The sequence below is a fragment of the Garra rufa genome, chromosome 24 (assembly GCF_049309525.1).
Source record: "Garra rufa chromosome 24, GarRuf1.0, whole genome shotgun sequence".
Classification (NCBI taxonomy): Eukaryota; Metazoa; Chordata; class Actinopteri; order Cypriniformes; family Cyprinidae; genus Garra; species Garra rufa.
The window spans coordinates 23,459,322-23,472,302 of NC_133384.1; the positions used below are offsets into that span (position 1 = coordinate 23,459,322).

The 12,981-nt window shown below is 36.9% G+C and overlaps 1 protein-coding gene across 1 annotated transcript; it reads right to left on the reverse strand.

The window, feature by feature from the left end:
* Positions 1–578: 578 nt before the first annotated feature.
* On the reverse strand, positions 579–10,368 carry pex2 (peroxisomal biogenesis factor 2). The gene is made up of 2 exons (XM_073830971.1): positions 10,310–10,368; positions 579–3,034 (listed from the first exon to the last, which is right to left on the reverse strand). The coding sequence occupies exons 1-2, from the start codon at positions 10,311–10,313 to the stop codon at positions 2,052–2,054; spliced, it is 987 nt and encodes a 328-aa protein (XP_073687072.1). The 5' UTR covers positions 10,314–10,368; the 3' UTR covers positions 579–2,051.
* Positions 10,369–12,981: the final 2,613 nt, after the last annotated feature.

Consider the following 12,981-nt stretch of genomic DNA (forward strand, 5'->3'; position numbering starts at 1 on the left):
AAATCAGTGGGTGTCAGGAAATGTATCTTTTTTTGTCTCATTGATTCCCCACATTCCCGGTTTAGAGTGCAAATGCCCTTCCAGCAGCGAAGAAACACAGATAATTGGCTACTGTTGACAAGTTTGTCCAGTAGCTGTGTTGGATTTGCTTTTTAACCATGAACTTTAGGTGATCACATTTAGTTAGGAGTCTAGAGCAACACATGGCAATGAACTGCTTGAAGTATTTTATCTCAGATGTTTTATTTGTTTTTAACGACTTTTGCCTTGCCCAGACAAGCATGGGCGAAAAACAGTACTGTATGAAATAGAGTATGTCTTTCAGTATGCAGTAAGCTACTATTTAATTAAGAAAAGAATAGCTGCAAAGGGTAAGTACTAGTATTATGCAGACTAAAATTGAGCTCTTTAATTCCAAACCTGTTAATCAGAGTACTCAACGCCTGACATCAAAGGATCAAGAATGTGTCGATTGTAATGAGCAGGATCACTCATCAAAGTGCGAATCTGGCCTTGTCCACTAACACCCAGCATTTATGTAAAAAAAAAAAAAGCATGTGGGCAATTGGCAAAGTAAATGGTGTCAAAGTCTGCAGATTTTATTACTGATTGGAGACAGTGCAACCCTGAGTGTAAATGAGATTTGGAAAAGATGAAGTGCAAAACGAGAGCAGACTCTCACTCTTCAGATGAACTGTTACAGAGAAAAATGATGAAAATTCTTTGCATGCAACTCACTATGAGGTTCACGTGTTTGAAAAGCTTCGTCAAATTAGCTATCTGTATCTTCTTTTATTTTAAAACTTTAATGCTTAGAACAAATAACTATCAATAATTTAGTAGGGGAAGAATAATAAACTTTGAAAATGTAATACTTATATTCAGAAAATAACATAAGTTTAACAGAAAGCAAATGTCAAAAACAACATAAATATGCAATACAATAGTCTATTGTGTCTGGTATAGTGTTTTACAAGATTATATTTGGATGCTTTTGAAGTCATTAAACAAATGTATTTTGAAGGACAGATGTTCCCTGGACCTGATCAATGTGAAAAACACCAGAACCATATGTTGTGTATATTGTAAATTGGCAACCATTACTGAACATTTCCAGAACAGTGGTGGCAAATTCCTTTAATCCTATGAAACAAAACAAAGGGTATAAACATATGCTGTTGCACATTAAATATCTTTTGAACATTGTTAACCTAGTGCACAAGTAAACTTGGACAGTTCTGGATAGAGTGAGAGCTACACTTCTTGGTGGTCCCGTTTATTTGACCATATGCATAATAACGTAATGAACCCACATGAGGGCAGACCGGTGTGCCATGTTCCCAATTTGCAATTCTTTGTCATGGTGAACTTGAGAGCAGCGATTACAAAAAATGACAAAATCTTGCAAACCACTAGACCCCTCGTGCCCAGAGAAGTGACTGATTGCCTTCACAATGGGCAATTAAAGCAATGTGGTCTGGGGGAAAAAAAAACTGAAGTGTGAGTTTCCAGCAGGTCTGAGTCCATTCGGATGTGTTTGGCCCGAGGCATGGCTCACTGGAGAGAGTTAACAGCAGAATAAATACCCATCTTTGCAGTCATTATTAGGCTTAGAGCATAATATGCCCGAAACTTGCATCGGTCCTACTCTGGTTTGTTACAGTTTACTGGCGTATTAAGAAGGGCCATGGAGATTATGACGGGATGTCTGTCAATCTGCATCCAACCCAACTACCCCCTGGTGCTATCATGGCCTCTCCTTGATCTTGTGCAAATTTCTCCCTTCACAGGGGATGAGGGGAATTGGATCGTGCAGGCAGTTGAGCAAAGGCTTGTTTTGATGTTTATTCATTTGCTCAGCGCTCAATCCAAGAACGCGGAAAAGTGGACCTCTGATACGCAGTTGCGATGAAACTTTAATGAGGCGGAATAAATTAGCGACACAAATGATGTTGTTTTAGAATTTTACATCATTAAGTTTGTATCTTTGTACAAAATTCTGCATATTTCATGGCAACAAATGCTTTCATCAACCAATCTCTGTGATAGACTCAAGTGTTCAACTTGGTCTCAAGTTCTTCTGCTGTATCCCAAGACAGGGTTTGAGGCACAGTCTCAACTCCTACATGAAGCCTGACAGGCTCTATCGTTCCAGTTTCTGCACCACATTTGGGGCAGGTAAAGCAGATGTCAGCAATCGTGTGGCTCTTAAGGCAGTAGTAGCAGAACACGTGCTTGCAGCCGGCCGAATGGGGCATCGTGGGCCACTCCCCGCAGACGGCGCACTCGGTGCATTGGGTCTCCTCTGAACCTTCGGTTCCTCTCAGTTCCTTCAGAGGGGAGAACAGAGCGGTGACACTGGCCTTCAGCTTCCACATGTTTATGAGAGGCAGCAGGAAGATGAGGAACTCAGCAAAGCCGTGCCACAACAGCTCCCGGTTTAAGAACTGGAAGTTGATGTCTCTTGGTCCCTGGGGTTTACTGAAAACGGGCTGCACTCCCAACAACCTTTCGGTGAGTGTCGGATAGGTTCCTCTTTGGAGGAACAGTAGGAAGTTGACCAGGCTGGCCACTTTGGTAAGACCCATCAAGATGCTAAGTACCTTGCGGGCTTTGCGTGCATTGGATTCTGCAGGGTGGTTGAGGAACAAGCTGTGGGAGCGTTCTCTCAGCCACTTTTCGCCGACCGTCAGCAGAGCGAACCAGAACTTTTGTGGACGGCTCATGGGCCGGTACTTTTGTCCCACGATCAGAGCATTCTTGTACCGGATGTTGAGCAGTGATTGGCCCACGGTGGCACTGTTGGAGTAGACGGTGAACCTCCACAGGAGGAGCTGCAGAAGGGCCTTGAGTTCTGGTTCCACAGGGGTTAAAAGCCCAGGTTTGAAATGCTGGAAACATTGGGTGAACTGTGACCAAACAAGCTGTTCCAGTGCACCATCCAGTTCAAAAGCATCCAGCTGACTGATTCTCAAAACCCGAGATAAAGGGCTTGGGCCGGCCTTGGCGAAAGGCTTGTCACCTCCAGCTCCAGCTACAAGCAGAAGAAGCAAATGGTTATGCATTTTTGCATTTGAGTTGAAATCACTTTTCACATGTAAAACCCGTCCTAAATTCCCCTTTAGCTGTGCAGGGCAGAGGCACAGGAGGTCTTACGCTGTTCCCTCTCGAGATTCAGTCTGAGGACAAATCACATCACAGGAGATTATCCCAACAGCACAGGCTTGGAAAGGCAGTAAACATCCGCTATGTGGAACTACTTTACTTTGACGGCTTTTTATAAGGGATCTAAGAACTGTGACGTTTGGCAATTTTTCATGGAATGCGTTTGTATCGGGCTGGGTTTATCTCTTTAAATGTGATGGTTAAAAAATGAGAGCCAGGGGCTGTGGTGACCACCTCTTAGCTTAGGACTGGATTTGGACAATATCTGAAATAAATTGGCTTATGAAAATTGCAGGAAGCATCTCCAAATCTTTAAGGAAAGTCTTTTTTCAATACTTCAGGTTCGCCTGTGCCTAAAACCTTCGCCCATTTAAGAACGGAACTGAAATGGACAATAAAAAACGGATGCAGGGTGTTCATGAATCAGTTGAAAAATTATCTGCTTTAAACAGATGTTGGAAACTGTAGTTACGTTCATTGTATAATCAGTCAAAACGTCCCCTTTTAGGTCGCGGATTATGTTTCATACTGTACGTGTCGAGGCTTACAGACCAGTTCAATAGTTTCACAGCTAAGGAAAAAATCCTTCACTGCACGGCGGCGCTCGGCCAGGTGAGACAAATCATTGCGGCAGGCCACTCTGGGGATACGGCTTTTCCACGTTCTCGTCATAGGCTTTTATTGAGCAGTTTACAAGTTATGAATGAATATGTTTTATTTGAGAACATAATATTGACAGCAACCTATCAATAGTAATGTGACTATTGTCAAGGGCCTGTCAATAGTAATGTAATTATGATTTAGAGGATCACATAGATGTTAGCTCGGGCAAGTAACATCTCTTATAGGACTGCTATCAATATCAGGATTACTATTGACATGTTCTCTCAGACTCAAAGTACTTGCCAAATATATAACAACTAGACACTTTTGTCAATGTGCGCTGCCTATAAAAATTAAGCATTTGAATGTACAGGGCTTTAACCGGAAAGCTGAAAATCTATGCTTCTTATGTAATCGGCCAAATTCGTAATCAATGCCTGTGTTTACCTCTATTGTAATCAGAAGACCTGGACTACATGGAGCGCAGTGATTCATACACATTTACAGTGCACTTCTGTGACAAATAGCCAATGAAAACGTGGCCTAGCTAAAACAATAGTAGTCTGAATAAACAACTGGACATTTGTAAACTGATTTTCTCATTAGCGATATATTTCAACAGTATGCCCGCTCTGTTATTTATAACCCTGCTGCAATTTACAGTTAAATTTTCTAGGAAATGGAGCCCATCTTCAGGCTGCAAAATGGATGGGGAACACGCATATAAGGTTATATCAGCCAAGCCAAGGTCCTGACAAGCAGCCTTAAATGACAAATGCCTGACACCGGCACGGGCTATAAAACATGTTCTCCTGAGGCAGCCCACTGGAGGCTCAGGCCTGCAGTTCTGCAACTGATAAGCTGGGTCACAGAGTCACCTTGGGCTGAGCATTACAAGGCAGTAGGCCATGATATTCCTGCAGCGACTGGACAATTTGGAATCTGGAGATTTTTAGGAAGCCTGTGGTTACGCGACCTTGCTTTTGACATTCTGTAAGCCTTTGCATCTTTGGGGCAAGACCTTATATCTGTTTATTTAAACAGCAACTGATTTTTACACTGCTATAGTTTTTGCTATATTATACTACATTATATTACCAGTCAAAAGTATTTTAAGTATTACATTTTTTGTAATGTTTTTAAGGAAGTCTCTTTTGCTCACCAAGCCTGCATTTATTTGATCCAAAGTACAGCAAAAACAGCAATATTGTGAAATATTTTTACTCTTTAAATTCTATTTGAATATATTTTAAAATGTAATTTATTCCTGTATTCAAAGCTAAATTTTAAGCATCATTACCTCAGTCTTCAGTCTCAAATGATCCTTCAGAAATAATTCTAATATGCTGATTTATAGGGGAATTATAGAAATCAATAATTGTATTTTGCAAAGATACTTAAAATTGATCAAAAGTGATGATAAAGACATTTATAATGTTACACAAGATTTCTATTTCAGACAAATGCTGTTGTTCTGAACTTTCTATTCATCAACGAAACCTGAAGAAAAAATCTACTCAGCTGTTTATAACATAATAATGAATGTTTGTTTAACTGCAAATCAGAATATTTGAAAGATTTCTGAAGGATCATGTGACTGGAGTAATGATGCTAAAAATTCAGCTTTGAAATCACAGAAATGAATTGCATTTTAAAGTATATTCAAATAGAAAACAGTTCTTTTAAATAGTTAAAATAATTCAAAATTTGACTGTTTTTTATTATATCATACTATATTATATTCTTTAAATGTTTAGGGTCATTAAGAATTTGAAAAATGTATCAAAAGAAGTCAAAATACAGTCAAATTTAAACATTTATTAAAATTTACAATAACTGTTTTTCTATTGTAATATATTTCTTTCTTTCTTTCTTTCTTTCTTTCTTTCTTTCTTTCTTCCTGTGATTGCAATACTGAATTTTAAGCATGTCACATGATCCTTCAGAAATGATTTTAATATGTGGATTTGGCACTCAAAATATCATTATTTTAGTTTAATATTTTGCTTAATATTTTATGGAAACCATGATACATTATTTTTCAGGATTCTCTGATGAATAAAAAGCTAAAGAACAACATTTGAAATGATAAATTATAAACATCGTTTCTGTCAATTTTGATCATTGTAATGCATCCATGCTCAATAAAAGTATTAATTTACTAAAAAAAAAAAATTACTGACCACAAACATTTGCACAGTATTAAAAATATATCAAATAAAATGGTAACACTTTACAAAAAGGTCTTATTTGTTAACATGCATTAACTAACATGAACTAACAATGAACAATGTATTTTTACAGCATTTATTAATCTTTTTTAATTCATGTCAATAAAAATGTTCCTGTTTGGGTAAATTCACAGTACTTGACTAACGTTAACAGATACAACTTTGAATTTAAATAAATGTATTAGTAATAAATACTAATTATTGTTCATATTAATAGTTAATTAATAACAATTGAAACCTTTTTGCAAAGTGTTACCATAAAAATCTATGCATTTTCGAAATTTTTCAGCACCTTTTATAAAAATGAAATCACATGTCAGAGGGGTTTTATTATCCTTTCCTTAAACTTGTCACTTTGTATTTCCAGAAGCAGATGAGGTGTCACTCAGTCAAAAAGCCCTGTCTTAAACCTTCGCTGCCTTTAATCATTTGAGTGATTAAGGTTACAGAGCTCCGGCGCCATTTTCAGCTGGCAGAAGAATTAGTCAGTCTCCTTGTTTTGCATTCAACTTTTAACTCTGTCCCAGAAGTATCTGTTTTATTATGAACACTGATGGCTCTGTCAGTTTCTGAATGTAAAGGTGATGTCATCCTGAAATGGGATTACAGGACTGCTAAAATACCCGTCCTGTGACCGTTCTAATTGTTCTACGTCTGTATCATAAAATATGAATGTCTGCGAAAGCACTTGGGGTTCAAGGTCTGGTCCTAATGTCTCATCAGACTGCCCCATTTCTCTAATTACCAATGAATCGCAAGTGCCCCGCTCGACCGAAACTTAACGTCTAAGAAACAGCAGCTACAGTAGTTCTGACACAAAGATATGCTTTGCTAAATCTTGTTTGCACAAAATGTAAATTATTTAAAAGAATTAATTGATTTTGTGAGTACGAAGGTGGAAGATTTAACGCCTTAAGTACAGAGTTAGGCTGAAAAAAAAAAAAACAGCTCAAAAACTCATGAAACATTTAAAGGCTGAGGCAGCAGGAACGACTGAAGAGAACAGTTAATAAATGAGAAAATTGTGAAGATGCATATTATTGTGTACAGAGGGCAGTCAGGCTTTGCTGTGTCCACATAAAGGATCTCTGCTTCAATAGATTTGTCTTGTAATTTTTCATCACCTTTATGAGATGATGTATTTGCATAAAAAAAATGCATTTCATCTTTTTACGATTACCATTTTCTTCTATTTAAAAAAAATGGATTAAAAGCAGCTACGGCAAACACACTATCCTTATTCCATGAAACAAGCCACTGCTCTTAAAATCATGTTTATGTACGAGAATTGTTTTTCTTCTCACCCTCATCCAGATTTGGTTTAGCAAGGCCATGTAATGTAATAATAAAAGGCTCCCTGTTTACATGAAAGCAGCAACTTTGTAAACATTTTGCCCGCAAATGGAAAAAAGACTTAAGCTCAGTTTCAAACACATCTGCAAAACAACCCAACAATATAGTCTGCTTTTAAAATTGTAATCCATTTAAATGCAACACTGGCACAAATCTATAGGCAACCTTTTGACCTGGGCTGAGATCATACTGCAGTCTGACTTTACCTCCATTCATTATGTTAAGTGTGCTATGGGCCACTTAGAGCTCAATCAAATCCACAGCAATCAGTTGTCCTAATTCCGTATGATGACGCCATTTTTGGTCACACTAAAACTTCATACAAAAATTGACACTGTAATGTACCATGTTAATATGAATGAATTTTCCGTATTGATTTTTCACAGGTGTTTTGCATAGTGATGTCTATTAGGGTTGAAGGAAATGCCTGTCAAGTTAATGAAAACTGAACCAGTAATTTTCTACTAGGACATTATCCGTTTTTCGACAGATTTTTTTTGTAATGGTTGCACTTTATTTTACAGTGTGTCCTTTTACAGAGACCTTCGTTCATCTTCAAAACACAAATTAATATATTTTAGACGGAATCTGAGAGCCTTTTTAACCTGCATAGACAGCAATGTAACTACCATGTTCAAGGCCCAGAAAGGTAGTAAGAACATCATTAAAATAGAATGACAGCATTTAGTGCCACGTTAAAAAACTAAAAAAAAATCTAAAATTATGAGATTAAAGTCATAATATATTGAGAATAAAGTCTAAATATTTTAACTTTATTCTCAATATATTATGACTTCAATCTCATAATTTTAGATTTTTTTTTAAATAAAGTCGAAATATTTTGAGAATAAAGTCAAAACAAAAAATCTAAAATTACAAGATTAAAGTTGTAATATTTTAATGATAAAGTTGAAATTACAAGAATAAAGTTGAAATAGTTCGAGAATAGAGTCAAATTAGTTTGAGAATAAAGTCAAAATAGTTAAAGAATAAAGTCAAAATATTTTGAGAATGAAGTTGAGATATTTCGAGAATAAAGTCAAAATTACGAGAATAAAGTCAAAATGTTTGGAGCAATAGTCGAAATTTGGAGAATAGTCAAAATGCTTAGAGAATAAAGTCACAACTTAATTTTAGTGCCATGTAAAAAAAATAATACTAGATTAAAGTCATAATATTTTAGAATAAAGTCAAAATTACGAAAATAAAGTCGAAATGTTTAAAAAATAAAGTCGAAATTTCATGTTAGTGCTTTGTTACAAAATGTAAAATTAATAAAGTAAAAATTACAAAATATTTTTAAATAAAGTAAATAAAGTAAAAATTACGAGAATAAAGTCAAAATGTTTTGAGAATAAAGCCAAACTTATGAGAATTAAATCGTAGCATTTAAAGTTATATTATTTAGCCTGCGTATGCAAATAGCCCAGATTGCCAGGCCACTGGAATTTATTTTAATACATGTGGAATTAATATCAGAAATCATACCATGTGTTAGTATGGGACAGTATTCTCGGAAATATTTCACATCTTCAATTGCAATCATTTTGGCCTATTTGTAGTGCGCCAACCACCCAATAATAGCAATAAGTTTTGTGCTTTTGGTACTTTTAAAATAAAACACAGTCAGCTTTCAAAACTGTTTTATAGCGAAATACAAACAATGTGTCTTGCAATACTTTCACAATCTGTAATGTGGCGTGATCGCTGTATTCATGTCAATCAATCGGCTTTTAAATTACAATGAGACATTCGTTTTATTAAGTTATACTGTTTTCTTTGTGAAAATTCCACCGTCTACTCCGCAAAAAATGCCTTTCATTCCTCACATGTATTTAATTAAAAACAACAGTAAAATGTTCTAAAGCTTGAAGTGGATTCCAACTAGTTAATATGAGTTATATTGTTGTCTTTTCTGAGGTATAGAAGTTATTATTCACAAGCTGTTTTATTCACGGTATAATACAGTAAATGATTGGCAATAATATTTAATGTCTTCCATTCATTATTTGTAGCGCGCCAGCTACCCAGTAATCGGGAGCACCTCCACCCCTTTCTGGGCCTTGAACATGTCAGGTGCCTTGCCGTCTATGCAGGCTCAGAAAGCTCTCGGATTTAAACAAAAATATCTTAATTTGTGTTCTGAAAATGAACAAAGGTCTTACTGATTTGGAACGAAATGACCGTTAGTAATTAATGACAGAATTTTTATTTTTAGGTGAACTATCCCTTATACAGTAAGTACATAGTATTTACATAGTATAAGTACATAGTATTTACATTACCTTGATCATTTTTGGGAAAAAAAGTAACAAAAGCGCAAATACAGACAAAAAGTCATGTTAGTGGAGGCAATGCCTCCATGCTTTGATTGGCTGATCATGCTGTTGACAGGATAATGCCCATCTAACAGGTGTGCAAATAGACCTGAATGGGTCGAAGTGGTGAAAACGAACAAACTAATTACAAAGTAAACAACTACCCCACTCTGACTTAAACACATCTGGTCAGGTCCAAATATACATGAACTGGGAATGGAAACACCAAACGATCTTTGAGCTTGTGGTTTGAGGATCTGATGAATCATGATCTGAAACGGTGACTATTAATTATAATATTTTAATGACAGTTGGAAATAGATTAAAAAAGAAATATACTCAATATTGTTGTTACTGTGTTGTTATATTATTATGATTTAAGCAATATAAAAAACGCTTAACACAAACGTAATTAGATTTAATGCAATTGGTTTTAATAACAAGAACGCTAATGTTAATATCGAATTCGTGTATTGTGCTTTGATAACAGTAACACGCACGAATCCTAAAGTTAGATTGACTGGGGAGGAAACAACGCTCTGTCCTGCACAAAACTAAAGGCAACTTGATACAGAATGTTTTCTCACAATGTCTTTTTAACTGAGATGTCACAAAAGCAAATAAATGTAGTATAATTACCCATGACAAGACTGACAGTCAGTCCACGATCGGACTCGGAACTGAGGCGCTATTCTCCGTCCTTTTCCGGGTTATCTCGGTTAACCCCTCCTTGAAGCAGATGAGCCAATTGCAAATTGCATTTTCTCTGCACCCTTGATCACATGCATCCAATCGCAATATCTGATTGAGCGAGGCAAACATGAATCGCGTCGCGCTATGCATGTGGGAGAGTCGTTACTTCACGCAAGTCTTGTTGCATTGGCGTCTGTCAAGAAACCGCCCAATCAAATTCGATAGCGATGTTCTACAGCATGTTTTAACCAATCGCTATCAAGCAGGGGCGGGCTCTAATGAGCAGCATGCGTTCAGGCAGGGAGAATGATTGTAACAGAGGGACAAGGGGAGAGAACAAATGAAACGCTCATATAAATGAGCATTTAGACGCATAACAATACGGTTTACTTAATGTAAAGCATTTGCTTTAGTCTTATATGGTGTTTTCTCTGGAAAACGTCGTGTTGAATAGGCAACTGTTCTGTTATTTGCGCCCCTCACTTGCTAAGTTTACGCAATATATCATCATCTAAGAGGGGACGTGTATGTTTAATTTACTGAAATGAACACTTTCCAGATAACAAAAGTCACACACACGAACACACACATATGTATGTATGTGTGTTTATATTTGTATATAGTAGTTACAATGAGTGATTAATTTACCCGTCCCCCCAAAAATAGCATGTTCACATAGAGCATTTTTTCAATTAGTTATTATTTTCTGTGAAATTATGTTTTGAACTCCCATAGTTACAATTACAGACAGTTAAAGGCATTGTTCACCCCAAAATACACCATTGTGTTATTGTTAATCCCAACTTTAATTATTTTTTGTAAAGCACTGGCAGCCCTTAGTCACCCTTTATATGTGACCCTGGACCACAAAACCAGTCATAAGGTTAAATTTGACAAAACTGAGATGTATACATCATATGAAAGCTCAATAAATAAGCTTTTTATTGATATATGGTTTGTTAGGATAGGACAATATTTGACTGAGATACATCTATTTGAAATCAGAAATCTGAGGATGCAAAAAAATCAAAAAGACTGAGAAAATCCCCTTTAAAGTTGTCCAAATTAGGTTCTTAACAATGCATATTACAAATCAAAAATTACATTTTGATAGGTTTACAGTAGGAATTTTACAAAAAATCTTCATGGAACATGAACTTTACTTAATTTCTTAATGATTTTTGGCATAAAAGAAAAATCAAAAATTTTGACCCATGCAATGTATTTTTGGCTATTGCTACAAATATACCCCAGCGACTTAAGACTGGTTTTGTGGTCCAGGGTCACATATTCATATTTTCTTTATGAATGTTTCTTCTTATTCCTTTTTGTGTTTTACAGAAAAAGAAAGTCAAACCGGTTTGGAACAACATGATGGTGAGTAAAAGATCATGATTTGGTCAGTTACCCGGATACGCAGCCATATTGGTGATACTCGGATGTAAACAACAGCATGGATTGCAGGGTTAATGTACAGTCGTGGCCAAAAGTTTTGAGAATTACATAAATATTGGAAATTGGAAAAGTTGCTGCTTAAGTTTTTATAATAGCAATTTGCATATACTTCAGAATGTTATGAAGAGTGATCAGATGAATTGCATAGTCCTTCTTTGCCATGAAAATTAACTTAATCCCAAAAAAAACTTTCCACTGCATTTCATTGCTGTCATTAAAGGACCTGCTGAGATCATTTCAGTAATCGTCTTGTTAACTCAGGTGAGAATGTTGACGAGCACAAGGCTGGAGATCATTATGTCAGGCTGACTGGGTTAGAATGGCAGACTTGACATGTTAAAAGGAGGGTGATGCTTGAAATCATTGTTCTTCCATTGTTAACCATGGTGACCTGTAAAGAAACGTGTGCAGCCATCATTGCGTTGCATAAAAATGGCTTCACAGGCAAGGAGATTGCACCTAAATCAACAATTTATAGGATCATCAAGAACTTCAAGGAAAGAGGTTCAATTCTTGTTAAGAAGGCTTCAGGGCATCCAAGAAAGTCCAGCAAGCGCCAGGATCGTCTCCAAAAGAGGATTCAGCTGTGGGATCGGAGTGCCACCAGTGCAGAGCTTGCTCAGGAATGGCAGCAGGCAGGTGTGAGCGCATCTGCACGCACAGTGAGGCCAAGACTATTGGAAGATGGCCTGGTGTCAAGAAGGGCAGCAAAGAAGCCACTTCTGTCCAAAAAAAAAACATCAGGGACAGATTGATCTTCTGCAAAAAGTATGGCGAATGGACTGCTGAGGACTGGGGCAAAGTCATATTCTCAGATGAAGCCTCTTTCCGATTGTTTGGGGCATCTGGAAAAAGGCTTGTCCGGAGAAGAAAAGGTGAGCGCTACCATCAGTCCTGTGTCATGCCAACAGTAAAGCATCCTGAGACCATTCATGTGTGGGGTTGCTTCTCATCCAAGGGAGTGGGCTCACTCACAATTTTGCCCAAAAACACAGCCATGAATAAAGAATGGTACCAAAACACCCTCCAACAGCAACTTCTTCCAACAATCCAACAACAGTTTGGTGAAGAACAATGCATTTTCCAGCACGATGGAGCACCGTGCCATAAGGCAAAAGTGATAACTAAGTGGCTTAGGGACCAAAACGTTGACATTTTGGGTC